General features: G+C 61.1%; 1 protein-coding gene across 17 annotated transcripts in view; it reads left to right on the top strand.

Annotated features, from left to right (window-relative positions):
• The window catches only part of TSC2 (TSC complex subunit 2), a 35,192-nt gene that overhangs the window by 5,527 nt on the left and 14,499 nt on the right, over nt 1–15,166 (top strand). For all 17 annotated transcript variants that reach the window (XR_009256436.1, XM_058710076.1, XM_058710074.1 and 14 more), the window contains exons 7-21: nt 334–382; nt 753–878; nt 1,194–1,267; nt 2,554–2,680; nt 3,434–3,577; nt 4,197–4,334; nt 4,946–5,049; nt 5,961–6,042; nt 7,017–7,172; nt 7,583–7,699; nt 10,710–10,832; nt 11,732–11,838; nt 12,032–12,182; nt 13,369–13,491; nt 13,996–14,130. Coding sequence is in view for 16 of the 17 variants with exons in the window: in XM_058710076.1 (XP_058566059.1) it covers nt 334–382; nt 753–878; nt 1,194–1,267; nt 2,554–2,680; nt 3,434–3,577; nt 4,197–4,334; nt 4,946–5,049; nt 5,961–6,042; nt 7,017–7,172; nt 7,583–7,699; nt 10,710–10,832; nt 11,732–11,838; nt 12,032–12,182; nt 13,369–13,491; nt 13,996–14,130 (1,756 nt within the window). In the remaining variant the exon portion in view is untranslated. The remainder of the gene's footprint in view (nt 1–333; nt 383–752; nt 879–1,193; nt 1,268–2,553; nt 2,681–3,433; nt 3,578–4,196; nt 4,335–4,945; nt 5,050–5,960; nt 6,043–7,016; nt 7,173–7,582; nt 7,700–10,709; nt 10,833–11,731; nt 11,839–12,031; nt 12,183–13,368; nt 13,492–13,995; nt 14,131–15,166) is intronic.

The raw sequence follows: 15,166 nt of genomic DNA, 5'->3' as shown, positions 1-15,166 counted from the left end.
ACAGCCACCTTCTACCTCAGTTGATAAAACGATAGCATTTTCTCTTTTACAGACGAGTAACGTTGCCCGATGTTTCTTGACTATAAGTTTTGGCATCATTTCTTTCGAAACACTCTATGAAATTCGTGAGGGCACGGGTGGGGTCTTGTTGGTCTGTGTGCCCAGCCCTGAGCAGTGGCTGGCACAGAGCGGGCACCTGTCAGTGGGTGAGCGGAGCCCTAAGGGGGATGAGTCCTTCCTACAAGGGGGACTTGTAGAGTCACCAGAAAGTGAGTCAGAGCCACGCAGCTTCTGGGAAACGTCCCTCCACTGACTTGGCATTTCTTCCAACAGCATGATCTGCCTGCTGTGTGTCCAGACTGTGTCCTCCGTGGACATAGAGGTCAGTAGCTGGTCCTCCCAGGGACGGTTCCTCTCCCTCTCCTTCCGGGCAGGCCAGCTGGCATAGTGCGTGACAGCATAAGCTCTGGGATCAAGGCCTGCACTGCCCCTTGCTGGTCGTGTGGCCCTGGGCTGGCTATAGTAGGAAGCACGATTGGTTGGATGATCTCCGCCGTGGGGGTCATGGTTGAGGGTGGGATGACCCACAGTGACGGGTGACACTCGTCACTCTTGTTCTAAGAAGGCCGCTTTGGCAGTGGGGAGGTGTGATAGTCACTGACTAGACGAAGGCGGGAAGGAGGCCGAGGGTGTCCCCCCTGCAGGTGAGCGGTGGGGCAGGGCCAACGTGACCCCTCTCTCCACCCCATCAGGTCTCTCTGCAGGTGCTGGACGCCGTCGTCTGCTACAACTGTCTGCCGGCTGAGAGCCTGCCCCTGTTCATTGTCACTCTCTGTCGTACCGTCAACGTCAAGGAGCTCTGTGAGCCTTGCTGGAAGGTGGGGGTCTTAGCTGTTGTTCTGGACATTTCTTTCCTGGATGGATAGGACAAGGCCCATCTCTTCGGTGAATGGCCATCTGAGTCTCAGGTGGCCAGACCGTGCCCTGGGGAGGGGAATCCAGTAGCATTTTCCTAGGCGGTCGAGCTGAGGTCAGGGTTTTGGGGGCATTTTGGAAGCTGCTTCCTCTGGGAGGCGATGGTGGAGGGCCAGCCGGACCTGGAGGGCTCCAGAACAGTGGCTGCGTGAGGCTGGCCCACGGGGCCCGGGGCTCCTATCTGCCAGTCTCTAATGATGGTGTGCTGTGTTTCCCAGCTGATGCGTAATCTTCTGGGCACCCACCTGGGTCACAGTGCCATCTACAACATGTGCCGCATCATGGAGGACAGGCGAGTGTGGGCAGGGCCCTGGGGGGACCGGTGAGGGCAAGGCGGCTTGGTCCGCGGCCACAGAGCCGCCTTGGGCAGGCTGGCTGTGCTGGGTCCTGCCTAGCAGAGGCTCATAGGGAGCTTCCCTGTCCCTCTGGTGCCTGCTCCAGAAGCTTGCACTAAAGCCAGAGCTTATGTCTCCCGTGCCTGGTCCCTGTCCTCTCTTCTGCTGGAAAGTCAGAGCATCCAGAACTGAACCCGTATCTACCACCCCCACTTCGGGCCTCCTCTGGGGAGGCTGCCTCACTGCTGATCCTGGTACAAGGCCCTTGCCCTCACCTCCCACAGTCAGGCTGTCACAGGTCTCTCCCCATCTAGGGCCTCTGCCCCTCTGCCCCCCACTCTCCCCACTGGCCTCCTGTACCCTCTCATGACCTCTTGGAGTCCCTTCCCTCGCACAGCAACTCCATGCCCTTTTCCCAGCACCATGGGACTGTGGCACCATTTGCTCGGAGCCAGGGTGGCTCCCACTGCTCTGGGGATAAGAACGAAACCCCCCGTCAAGGGTAGGGCCTGGGTGGCCCGCCTTGCCTCAGCCCGTGGGCCTCTCACCTGTCCTTGATCTTCTCCCAGCCGGCCGAGGCCTCTGCACATGCCGCCGCCTCTTGCTGGCGTGACCTTGGCCGAGCTTCTGCATGTGTTTTCATGTAGCATGGTCCTTGGTTTCCTGACCGCCTGAGCCAGTTTTGTTCTTTTTTTTTTTTTTTTTTTTTAATTTTTTTCAACATTTATTCATTTTTGAGAGACAGAGACAGAGTGAGTGGAGGAGTAGTAGATAGACACAGAATCTGAAGCAGGCTCCAGCACTGAGCTGTCAGCACAGAGCCCGATGCGGGGCTCAAACTCATGGACTGCGAGATCATGACCTGAGCTGATGTCGGATGCTTAACCGGCTGAGCCACCCAGGCGCCCCTGAGCCGGTTTTGTTCTATCCTGTGGCTTCCTCTCTTAGCTGTCATTTGAGCTAGAAACTTGGCATTTCCTTCTGTGGTTCTCTGGTTCGCACGTGTGCCTCTTACACTTCGGCAGCCGGAGGCTGGGGACTTTTCTCTCACCTTCGTGCCCTGGTGTCTGGCAAGTGTGGGGCGAATGCATCGCTTAGGACGTTGAATCTGGTTGTTGCTACTGGCCTGTGTTCCCTGCCCGCCACCTCTTTGCCAGCTTTGCTTCTGGCCCGTGAGAGCAGGGGCCTCGGGGAGGCCGCCTGGGCTCTGCTGACCTCTGCTCTCCCTGCGGAACGCTTTCAGAGCCTACATGGAAGACGCCCCGCTGCTGAGAGGGGCCGTGTTCTTTGTGGGCATGGCTCTCTGGGGCGCGCACCGACTCTACTCGCTCAAGAACTCCCCGACATCCGTGCTGCCGTCGTTTTACGAGGTACGGTGGTCTCTGTGCGCAGGGAGCAGGGTCGGGGACTCCACAGTCACCGGCCGGGCACAGGCCCATTCGAGGTGGGTCCTACTGCAGGGGCTGAGGTGCCGTTTGCAGCTTGGGGACGAGATTTAGGATCATTGGAAGGTTTTATCTTCAAGCAAACGTCGTATCTTACGAGCTTTATCTTCTGTAAATTAGCGTCAGAACCGAGTAAGATTCCCCCTGGTTGGTGGTTCTATCTCGTCAGGCGCTAATCTCACTCTTGCTGTAGCACAAGGCCAGCGAAGTAGCTCGCTGCCACGGTGCTGACAGTGTTCAGAGCGCTTGCCATGCACGTTGTCACACAGCCGTCACGGCCCCTGGTGAGCTGGGACCGTCACACCATCCTCCTAGCCGCCGCGTCGTGTCCAGGCTCACGCTCCATCTCCCGAGCTGCTCTTCCCGCCGTGCCTCTGCCTCCCGCGGCGTGGAAGGTGCGGTCCCTGCACGGTGCCTGTCCCAGGGTGGCTTTCACATTCTGCTAGGCTGGTGAGCCAGTGGCCCAGAATTTGTACTTAATGGTCTGGCTGAGTCCAGCCCTTTGGAGCCGGTGTAGAAAATGCTTGCAGCCTCCTAAGATCCTCTTTCTGTGGCCGTGACAGAAGCGCGGGGACCGAGTCCCCCTAAAGCCTCTTAAGCTAGGTTTGGAGGGCCGTGTGAAGGGGGGCTCCCTATGCGTGAGCAGGCAGAGGCTGACCGCCAGGTCTCTCATTCCAGGCCATGACCTGTCCGAACGAGGTGGTGTCCTATGAAATCGTCCTGTCTATCACCAGACTCATCAAGAAGTACCGGAGGGAGCTCCAGGCTGTGACGTGGGATATCCTGCTGAACATCATCGAACGTCTGCTGCAGCAGCTCCAGGTGAGGCGGCGGGATGGCCGGCGGCCCAGGGCAGCCCGCGACCGGGCGCTGGCCGGCCACAGGGCCCTTCCCAGCTGGCTGTGGATCCTCGCGTGCGGCAGGCTCACCTCACCGGGGGACGGCCCCCTGTGCGTTTTGCTCCCCTCCCCCCAAGTCTGCTGAGGCCACGCTGATGGTTCTCAGTGGTGTCATCTGGCCGCCCACTGAGGATGGCTGGCTTTGCCAAAGCCGCTCCATGGTTTGGAGCAGGAATATGCGGGCGAGCAAGGGGGCAGGCTGGTGTTGATCCAGACAGTAACACAGCAGATTCCCTTCATGGCCCGTAAGTGGCTCCCCAGAGCATTCAGCACGCCGCCCGTGACTTTAGCGTAGCTTTGGAGGAAGCGTTGGCCACATCAGGAAGGGGCGATGCTGGCGGCATGGGAGCCGCAGAAGAGACGAGGCTGTGTCTGGTGCGGCCTTAGGGCTGGGTCTCCTGGGGGACTAGGGTGGGTGGTGTGCCGGCGGGCGGAGGACTGGAGCTCGGCAGCGACCGGACTCTCGTCCCTCAGGGCTTGGCTGCTGGGCCAGACCCGTGGAGCGGAAGTCACTTCTGTGTGACTGCACTTTGGTGTTTCAGAGCCTGGACAGCCCGGAGCTCAGAGCCATCGTCCATGACCTGCTGACCACAGTGGAGGAGCTGTGTGACCAGAATGAGTTCCACGGCTCGCACGAGAGATACTTCGAGCTCGTTGAGAGATGTGCAGACCAGAGGCCGGTGAGACCTCTTCTCCCTCAACTGGGCGGGGCCTTGGTGCTTGGGCAGGAGGCTGGTTTAGGTCAGGCTTCTGGGGGAGAAGTGGGACCCCTCAGCTCTGGGGGCCATGGCCCCGCGGGTCTGAAACCAGTTTCCTTGAGTTTGAGATAAAAGGCTAGCAGGCTCCTGCTTTTCTGGGGTCCGTGCTCCAGCAGGGAAGTTTGCTGGGGCATCAGCAAGCCGAGCGAGCGTGGGTCTGTTAGAGTCGGTGCTAGCCTAACCATCAGCTTCCTCCCGCCTGTCTGGAGGAAGGACACCTGCTGCTTGGTGCGTCTGCCCCCGGGCCACAGGCTTTGTGTTGGCACCAGAAACGTACAGCCTGATGCCAAGGCTTTGATGTGGGTTTTTAAATGAATTTTCACTGCTGCCATTAGAGCCTTTGCCGTGTAGACTTCCCACCTTGGGCCTCCAAGTGGCTGGCGTCACTGAGGAGATATGCCCCCCCCAGGCCAGCAGCACGGGCCGTATGTGTATTTGTGTGTGTGTGTGTGTGCCCGTGCCCGCCTGCGTGTAGGAAACCCTCCTCGAGGGCAGAGCGGCTCCTTAATGCCAGGTGTTTCTTATTTTGACAGGAGTCCTCCCTCCTAAACTTAATAACCTACAGGGCTCAGTCCATCCATCCGGCAAAGGACGGCTGGATTCACAACCTGCAGTTACTGATGGAGAGATTCTTCCGGTAGGGAGCCTTTGGAGGCCTGTGTCTGTGCTCTGGGCCCAGTCTGGCACATAGGGAGTCCGGGCTTTCCCTTTTCCCTTTTTGCTTTTTTTCATCTCTTAACGTTTACGAGAGAGAGCATGCATGTGCGCGAGTGTAAGCGGAGGGGCAGAGAGAGAGAAAGAGAGAGACAGAACCCCACACTGGCTCCATGCTGTCAGTGCAAAGCCCGATACAGGGCTCCAGCTCACAAACCGTGAGGTTGTGACCTGAGCTGAAGTCAAGAGTCTGACGTTTAACTGGCTGAACCACCCAGGCGCCCTCCTTTCTCAATCTTGAAAGGACTAGTTCTCCCTGTGCAGGAAAAGGTTTGTTTTCCAGTAGGACAGAGTCCCCTGAGGCCCCTGCACTTAATTTCTTCCTGTCGAGTGGTTGTGTAAAAAGACACTCTCTCCAAGGGCTGAGCTCTCTGCCCCTTTGCCCGGTGTTGGGTCTGAATGTCGAGAAGCTGGGCCCTGTGCAGGGTCTACCCTGCTGCAGAGGTGCGTGGTTCTGGGGGCTGGGGCCCAGGGGCAGCCCTCAGACTCAGGCTGCAGGTGAGCTAGAGCCTGGTGGAGGCTGAGGCTGGCAGCCGTGCCCCCCCTGCCCCACCTCTAGCAGCCGTGTTCCCCCCAACCTACCTCTAGCAGCCGTGCTCCCTCGCCCCACCCGCCTCTAGCAGCCTGCTCCCCCGCCCCACCCACCTCTAGCAGCCTGCTCCCCCGCCCCACCCACCTCTAGCAGCCTGCTCCCCCGCCCCACCCACCTCTAGCAGCCTGCTCCCCCGCCCCACCCACCTCTAGCAGCCTGCTCCCCCGCCCCACCCACGTCTAGCAGCTGTGCTCCCCTGCCCCTGCCCACCACCGCCTCTAGCAGCCGTGTCCTGCCCCTAGGAATGAATCCCGCAGTGCTGTGCGCATCAAGGTGCTCGACGTCCTGTCCTTTGTGCTGCTCATCAACAGGCAGTTCTATGAGGTACGAGTCCTGGTGGGGGGTGGGACACCGGGATCAGTGGGCTCGAGGTGCGTTTGTGAGCTGTGCGGGCACTGCGAGTCTCCTGGGTGTGCCCTGGACTGTGTAGCAGGTTTTCTTAAGTCTGCATTTGCCCCTTCTTGCGTCCTTCTGTTGTCCGGAGCCCCCTGCCTGGCCTGTGCTGAGCCTAGAGACCAGTGAGGGGCCCTGACTCCATTCCCGCCCGCAGGGATCTCGCCCCAGTAGTCACCTAAAACACAAAGATTCTGGACACAGTCTTGCGTGAGGACGTTTTCTTTTTGCTTCGGTGTCACCCTCTCTAATCCCAGCTTGACCTCGGTGGTTCCAGGCCCTGCCTGTGTCTCCACTGCCAGTTTTTTCCCTCCGGCCCATCATGTACTTGGTCTGTGGCCAGAGTCCATCTGTCCTTCAGAGACATCCGTGTGCCCCTGCCCTTGTTCCCCTGCCTGTGTCCCCTTTCCTCCAGGAGGTGCGCTTCAGGCTTTGCCCCTCTCCCTTAGCCAGCCTTCCTGCCATTGCCCGTGTTCCCAGCACCTGTCCGCCCTCTGCTACCCTCTTAGCTTTCCCTTTGTCTGCATCTTTGTCCCTTGGAACCCAGTTCAGTGCTGCCTCTTCCAGGAAGGCCCTCTGGGTTCTCTGCTCCCTCATGTCAGGGTCGGTCTTGTCCTGCTCTCTGTTGCTGTGGTGCTTTGTACCTGTGGCCGTGAAAGCTCTTGTGGCCGGTTATTGCGGACTCTGTGATGTCAGGAACGAGGTCTTCCTACCCCAGTGCTCGCACGCAGGGGGCCCTCCGCCTAGGAGTGTTCTGAACCGTGACGGTGAATGTCAGGAGTAGCCAGGACGCTCACTGCTGCATCTCACCTGGGCCTGGGCCCGGCCACGCAGAGCATCCCTCAGATGCTGCCACGCCTCTGCCGCAGCAGAGTGCCCACGTGTGCCCACTTGTGCCGCCACAGGAGGAGCTGATCAGCTCAGTGGTCATCTCTCAGCTCTCCCACATCCCGGAGGACAAAGACCCCCAAGTCCGGAAACTGGCCACCCAGTTGCTGGTAGACCTGGCCGAAGGCTGTCACACCCACCACTTCAACAGCCTGCTGGACATTGTGGAGAAGGTGAGAGCCCCTCCGGCGGGTACCTGGGCCGCCAGAGAGACCCCTCTTTGTGGCAGAGCCCTGCAGGCGGCACTGGACTCTGGGCTCTCTGCCCCTATTCTCCGCAGGGCGATCGGTGCGCCTTGCAGGCAGGGCTCCTCCCACGGCAGGGATGGGCAGCGCTGGAGACCCGGCCGGGCCTGCAGCTGGGGCTCCTGGGGGGGCGGCCTGGAAGCAGGCTTCGGCCCAGTACTGCTGCACAGCCAGCGTGTTTTTCTTTTAATGCTGAAATACGTTGCAGTTTCTGAACGGTCGGTCCTTCAGGTGTGTGAAATGCAGCTTTTGAGAAACAGGAGAAAGTATCAGGTCTGATGGTTGCTGCCAGAGAGCGGCCTGAACCACGAAGGTGAGCACATGTGTTCTCTCTAAAGGTGATGGCCCGCTCCCTTTCCGCACCCCCTGAGCTGGAGGAAAGAGATGTGGTGGCATATTCAGCCTCCTTAGAGGATGTGAAGACTGCCGTCTTGGGGCTTCTGGTGATCCTTCAGGTGGGCCTCTGCTCTTCTGGGAGGTTGCGGCGGCCAGCTGCCTGTCGGGATGCGTCTCCTGGGACCCCGGGCACCCCCTGGGGGCCGCAGAGGGCAAACTGGCAGTGGCCCAGACCCCTCTGGTCGTGGGGTGCGGGGCTCCCGAGAGCTGCGGGGAGGGGTGGACAGGGTCGGCCAGAGCAGTCTGTATGGAGATGCCCCTGAGTCAGTGCCAGGACTGTCCCCTCAGCTCTCACCGCAGGCCCGCCATCGACGCTGGCCCCGTGGGCGCTGGGGTTCTTTGAACAGCTTTGTTGAGATGTAAGTCATAAGCCACGTAACTCATCCACTTAAAGTGTGAGGTTTGGTGGCTTTTTCAGTATCTTCAGAGTTGTGTGGGCATCACTACGGTTTTAGAACATCCTCGTTCCCCAGAAGGAACTCCGCACCCGTTAGCCACCCCCCACCTCCCCTCAGCACCCCTGCCCCTGGCAGCCTCTGGTTCGCTTTCTGTCCTGTGGGTCTGCCTGTTCTGGACATTTCGCAGAAATGGAATCCCACACCACGAGCTCCTGTGGCTCCTCCCCGTGGCGGCAGGCGTCCGTGCCTCCTCCTCTCACGTCCACGGCTCGTAGTCACGTGCCGGTGTGCCTTGCCTGCGTCGTCTTTGTCGCTCGATAGACACGGGTTCTTTCCACCTTTTGAGTCTCGTGAATCACCCTGCTGTGAACACTCTTGTACGAGTTGCTGTGTGGACATAGGTTTTCGCCTCTCTGGGGCTCCCACCTAGCAGAGGAATCCTGGGTCAGACGGTAACTCTGTGCTTCATTTGAGGAGCCGCCAGCCTGCCTTCCTCTGGGCTCGCTCCGTTAGACCTTCCCGGGAGCGGGTGTGAGGTTCCACTTCCTCCACATCCTCCCCGGCACTCCTCTTCTGCTTTTCTTGAGTGTAGCCCTGCGGGTGCCAGGGAAGTGCTGCCTTGTTGTGGCTTGACCTGCTTTCCCCTGATGCCTGTGACGAGCGGCCTTTCATGTGCCGATCGGTCACTGGTGTCACTTTGGGCACGAGCGTGTGCACATCTTCTGCTCGCTGTTTAGCTGGGTCTTTGTCTTTTCTTTGAATCGCGAGAGCACTTTGCACGCCATGAACAGGAGTTGGTTGCCAGTTAGAGGGTCGGCACGTACTCTTTCCCTCAGTTGTAGCAGCATGTCCTCGCCCTCCTGTGGCGTGGCTGTCCCCCCGTGTCCCTGAGGGTCGCTGGGGCCGTGGCCTCCCCCCTTCACGCCCCAGACAACCTCCGCCTGGGCTCTGCCGTCCGTCTCAAAGCACCACAGTGTGTGTTGAGGTTACTTGCCGGTGTCAGTATTCCGTGAAGCAGAGTGTTCGAGTCAGTTGCCTCGGAAACTTGCAGTTCGTGAGATGTTCGAGGGCGTGGCAGTTTCCCATAGCGCTTACCCGTGAGGACGCTCTGGTGTGCGAGCGTGAACTGGGGGAGGAAAGCCGGGCAGCCCATCCCCGGTGCCTCTTCATGGGGGCCCAGCTCTCTTGACCGCCGTGACGTGTGAGGGAGCATGCTGGGCTGAGGGGCCTGTGGCCTGAGCGCCCCCAGGTCCCTGCCGCAGAGACGTGAGAGAGGCCATCTGTTACCCTCACCTGGGACCCCAGCCCTGGAGACCTGAGGGTGGGGCCACAGAGCCAAGCTGTTTCCTAGTTGTGGCAAAGTCTGGGGCCAGGCCGTTTTTTTTTTTTTTTTTTTTTTTTTTAACGTTTTTATTTTTGGGACAGAGACAGAGCATGAACGGGGGAGGGGCAGAGAGAGAGGGAGACACAGAATCGGAAACAGGCTCCAGGCTCTGAGCCATCTGCCCAGAGCCCGACGCGGGGCTCGAACTCACGGACCGCGAGATCGTGACCTGAGCCGAAGTCGGACGCTTAACCGACTGAGCCACCCAGGCGCCCCTTTTTTTTTTTTTTTTTTTTTATGTAATTAAAAAGTCATCCATGGGGCGCTTGGGCGGCTCCATCGGTTAAGCGTCCGACTTCGGCTCAGGTCTTGATCTCATGGCTTGTGACTTTGTGCCCCATGTCAGGCTCTGTGCTGACAGCTCAGAGCCTGGAGCCTGCTTTGGATTCTGTGTCCGTCTCTTACTCGGCCCCTTCCCCGCTTATCCTCTGTGTTTTTCTCTCTCTTAAGAATAAACGGTAAAAAACAACTTAATAAGTCATTTATGCATTCACTTAAACAGTGTACACACAGCAGAGAGTTAGATTGTTTCTCTTTCCTGCAGAACAGGCAGGCAGCCGTCCCATCCTCTTCTGTCCTCTCTGGACCTGCCCCTGTGTTGTCAGCGTTGTGTCCGGCTCCCTCCCTCCCCCCACCTTGTTTTGTTAATGAGTTGTCTTTAAAAAGAATAGCAGTGACAGGTGTTTTAAGCTCTCACTGTTCTCTTCAAGAGTACCACGGACCACAGCGGGGTCCCTGCTGCCCCTGGGCGGCCCATGCCACCCCGAAGCCCCCCACACCAAAGTCTCACCTGGCCTGTCCCAGGCTCACCTATCAGGGAGGTGGGGCAGGAAGGGGGCTACAGTGGGATGACAGCCCGGTGGCCGGTGAGTGGGCCCCCTTACCCTCCTCGAGCACCCTGGCGCCTCACGCCTGGTCTGTCCACTTTCCTGGTGGCAGAGAGAACGTGCTTCCAGCCCACGGGGGTCTCGTCACCCATGTTGCCGAGTGGTGGGCCATTGGACAGTTTTTCCTGATTTATTAGGAGAGTTCCCATTGAGGGCGTGAACGTGTCGTTGTTCCTGATTTTTTTCCCCATAACTGAGAGTACGCACATGTGGAGTGTCCATGGGATGAAGTCCCTGGACTGGAATTAGTGGCTTGAAGGGTCTGTGCCTTCCGGGGAATGGCAGACCCCTCCCAGTTACTGGGGGAGGGCCTGTCCTGGTTCCTGGGCACGAGGGTGCTGGCCGCACGGCTGCATTGCAGCCTGCTGCCTTCCGAGTGAGCGGCGTGCTCTCTCCGCAGACCAAGCTGTACGCCTTGCCTGCCAGCCACGCGGTGCGTGTGTACGAGACCCTCGTCAGCCACCTGCAGCTCCACTACAAGCACGGCTATGCCCTGCCCATCGCCAGTAGCATCCGGCTGCAGGTAGGAGGGCCAGCCGGCTGTCGGTGGCCGTAGTGGAACAAGCTGCTCCTCAGGGCTGCCCACGGTCCCTTCCTGGGGGCCTGCTGGTGACATCAGGGACCTCACTCCGGGGAGGTGGCAGGTGGTCCCAGGAGGGGACTTTGGCGGACTGTTCCATCCTTAGCACCAGCTGTGGCTGCAGCCTTCCCGGTAGCTGCTGCCCCTCCCTTTGCCTGCAGTGCGTGTGCCTCTGCGTGTGCAAGTTTGAGCCCTCCCGTGGCCTCAGGTGTGGGCAGAGAGAGGGGACTGCACTGTCTTTCAGGGTGGTCTCTGCTGGGGCTGTGGAGTCTCTGGGGGCGGGGTGTGGGTGGGACTGGGCGGGGCTGTAGGGCGCAGGGGCGGGGCCAGGTGTGGAGGGTCGCTGCTGCTGAGCGAGCTGGCAGGACTGACTGCTCTGAGGGCACCGTTGAGCAGAGGCCTCTGGGACAGAAACGCTGGTCCCTTCTAGAGCATCCACGTGTCAGGCAGCCCCCTGTCATTTGGGCAGCCCATTTAAGTGACCTGTTGTTCATTGGAGGAAGTGACAGCACCTGAGCAGGGTTCTGGTTTTTTGGCACCCTGGGCTGCGTGGTGCTGCCCAGCCGGCGTGTGAGATGCCCTTTCCCTCCGTCGCTGGGGCGGGCCCCGCTGTGCCTGGCATGAGGCCACGGTGTTGTCCCTGCCGTGGGGAGGGCGCACCTCCGCGGGCTCTGAGGGAGAAGGCAGGGACGCCTGCGTCTCGGCCCCGGTGCCTCTTTGTGCACAGTGGAGTCGGGGCGCGTTGGCTGTTAGCGGGAACGGCCCTTTCTGAGAGGTGCCTGGGTGCGAGTGGACGGCCCGGCGTTGTCCCTGCCTTGTTGGACCTTGCTTTCTCTCTGCAGGCCTTTGACTTCCTGCTGCTGCTGAGGGCGGACTCCCTGCACCGCCTCGGCCTGCCCAGCAAGGACGGGGCTGTGAGGTTCAGCCCCTACTGCGTCTGCGACTCCACGTGCGTGTCAGCCCTGCTTCTCCAGTTCCGGGCCGTGGCGTCCATCGCCGTCTGCCCTGGGGTGGCCCTGGGTCTGTGCGAGTGTCCAGAGCCGTCCTGACGACAGTGTGGGGCGGGGCCGGGGGCCAGCACCTGTCCTGACCCCATGGAGTGGGGGCTTCGGCCTCAGGGCTCCTGCCACTTGTCTCCACAGGGAGCCAGAGAGAGGCTCTGAGAAGAAGGCCAGCGGCCCCCTGTCGCCTCCCACCGGGCCATCCGGCCCAGCACCTGCCGGTCCCGCTGTGCGGCTTGGCTCCCTGCCCTACTCCCTGCTCTTCCGGGTCCTGCTGCAGTGCTTGAAGCAGGTGGGGTGGCTGGTTCCTCAGCTGAGCCAGGGCACACCGAGCGGTGGTTGGTGCTGCCCACGAGGCATGGTGCCTGTCTCTGTAGCGGCAACCTTGGTAGGTTCACCCCAAGGTCACAGCGGGGAGCATCCGCCGTGCGCAGCCATCACCCGGGGCTGAGCACGGAACCGAGGAGACCTTCCTGCCTCTGGGCGATGGTTGTGGTATGATGTGGGGGCGGGTAGGCAGATAGCCAGGATCGCGGGACTGGTGTGCCTCAGAAGGAGACTCGGGTGCACTGAGCCCCGGTTGGGGGCACTTGGAGGGGCAGGTGAGAGGTTCCAGTGGCAGGAGTAAGCCGAGCCTGCAGGCAGGGTAGGTGCAGTTCTGGCGGCAGGAGGCAAAGCTGGGGCCGTGACACGGAAGGGGAGGGGCAGAGGCCTATTCCCATACAGGGTCCGGGGCGGCTAGCAATGTGGCACAGTGGGGCTGGGAAGCCTGTGGGGGCTTCAGTGAGCCCTTGAAGGCCACGGGCAGGGAAGCGGCTTCCCTGGGGGCGCTGGGCGTTGGCACTAATGGCTGCCGTCGGACACTTCCTGTGAGAGTCTCGAGGCCTCCGAGTCACAGGTGGGATCTGGGGAGTGGCTCTCTGGTTTGGTGGCCACTGAGCTTACGGGTGGCGGCCTCTGGAAGTTGCGGAGGGGGCTACGACCATGTTTTCCCATTGCCGTGTGCCCAGGTGGATTTGGGTCCTAGAGTGTGTGTGTGTGGGCTTGTAGATTGTTCAGGAACGCTTGCCGCCTTCTCTTTGAGCTAGTACATGAGCTTTTTCCTTGCTGCATGTTCACTGTGCTCCGGGTGGGCGTCAGTCAGCATGCCGTGGGCACCGTGCCCTGGACGGGCAGCCTGTGGGTCACTGTGGGCACACGGGGAGGGGGTCAGGTGTGGGGAGTCCCGGGGCCAGCTCAGAGGGGAGAGGCGGTAGGGGCCGTGCACCGGGCCTCCCGCTCAGCCTGGCCTCAGGAGGGCGGCCGCCGTCAGGCCGGAGTGAACTTTCTCGGAGGGGCACGTGCTTCTCGGGCTGCGGGCACAGAGGGCGTCCAGAGGTCACGCAGCTGCCCAGCTCAGACTGCGCTTCGGGCCCTGAGACACGTCTTCTGTCTGCAGGGCCCAGACGGTCCCTGCTCAACGGCCCTTTTTCCTGCAGGAGACGGACTGGAAGGTGCTGAAGCTTGTTCTCGGCAAGCTGCCCGAGTCCCTGCGCTTCAAGGTCCTCATCTTCACGTCCCCGTGCAGCGTCGACCAGCTGTCTTCCGCCCTCTGCTCCATGGTAACGTCACCACCCACACCGGGGCCGCAGCCGGTGCCTTCCTCCCAAGGACCGTGAGGCCCCGGGAGGTCAACCGTGGAAGCCCGAGAGGGCGGTCTCCCCCAGAGACAGACCCCTGTGTGCAGCGCACATCGCGCGTGGGGCCCTGTCCTTCCCCAGCTCAGGGGCCGGAACATCAGAGGCCTCACTGAAGGGCTCGTGAGCCAGACGTGGTATTTTGAGTTCTTCCGCCGTCTTCCTCACCCCTCACCGGGGCTCCTGTGACAACGCTCATCCCCTCTCCGACTGTCCGTAGCACACCAGCGTGGGCGCCCCCTGCTGCACACTTCTGGGAAGAGGCAGACCCTTGGCCAGAAAAGGAAGTGGGAGAGCCCCCACCCGCTGGGCTCACGAGCCCTCCTCGAACCGGACCTGCATTCTCACGGGCTCCCCCGCACCCTCGGCCCCCTAGCAGTCTGCCTGGCTATCCACCCGGGCCTCACATGGGGGGGCCTTGGTCTTTAGCTTTCAGGTCCCAGAACTCTGGAGCGGCTCCGAGGCACCCCGGAAGGTTTCTCCAGGACCGACCTGCACCTGGCTGTGGTTCCTGTGCTGACGGCGTTAATCTCTTACCATAACTATTTGGACAAAACCAGACAGGTACCAGGTGGGGGAGGGACAGGTGAGCTCATGGTGCTGGCATTGGAAAGCCTGGGTCCCAGGATGTTTGCTCTAGCCGCACGGGCCGGACGTTTTTCTCATGATCCGGGTGGCTGCTCGGCCGGGAGCTGGCCTTGCCTCCCCCCTGGCTGCCGGACCCCTGCTGGCATGGCGCTCCTGCGTTCCCTTCCGGGTGGTGTGGGCTTAATGCGGTGTCGACTGTCGACCCCACGTGCAGCGGCATTTTTTCTCTCTGTGGAGCCCCGCCTGCTTGTCCCACCCTGGCTTCAGGACAAGCGCTGAGCCACTTGGCAGAGCTGGACCTGTTTTGAGAGGCCAGGCAACAGGGTCCGGGGCGCCTGACTTCTGCCGGCCTCCACGTCTGTCGTCAGGTGCAGAAGCACTCGGCGGCACTCCTCCCCTCTGTTCCCCTCTGTTGGGCACAAGGCCTGTGCTGCCATCACATTGGCTATCTCGGTTAAAGTCCCGATGCTTCGTGGTCACTCTGCCTTCGTTGACGAGGGAACTGAAGTCTTAGGTCGGGTGGTCCGCTCACGGTGACAGCTGGCAAGGAGTGGGGCCTTGACTAGCCTCGGGCCGCTCTGAGCCTGCGTTCCTGGTCGTGGCAAGGTCGGGAGCTCACGCTCCCTGTCCTCCCGCCCTGACTGCACTGTCTCCTGTGTGGCTTGGCCTGGTTCATCCTGACTGTGCCCCGTTGGGCAGCAGGCCATGTTGGGGTGAAGGTCTCCCGAGAACCCTTGAGGCCCAGGGTGTTCCTGGCGGATGGGGCTGGCTTCAGGAAATCGAAATCCTCCACGGGGCCCTGTGAGGCTGTGGCTTGAGTGGGAACTGCCTCCTGCTGGGTACTGGCTGCCCGGAGCTGTGTGGGCCTCTGCCCGTCTTGCTGCCTCGGGCGGAACCTCCCCCGTAATAAGGTTCCGTGACCGGGGGCTAACGGGCCCAGTGTGTCCCAGCTCCCGGGTTGGCTGAGGAGCCGGGGCGGGGAGCGTCGCCTGCTGGCGTTGGCCGGTCGGAG

The sequence above is a fragment of the Neofelis nebulosa genome, chromosome 18 (genome assembly GCF_028018385.1).
Source record: "Neofelis nebulosa isolate mNeoNeb1 chromosome 18, mNeoNeb1.pri, whole genome shotgun sequence".
NCBI lineage: Eukaryota > Metazoa > Chordata > Mammalia > Carnivora > Felidae > Neofelis > Neofelis nebulosa.
This window is presented reverse-complemented; position numbering and strand designations above follow the sequence as displayed.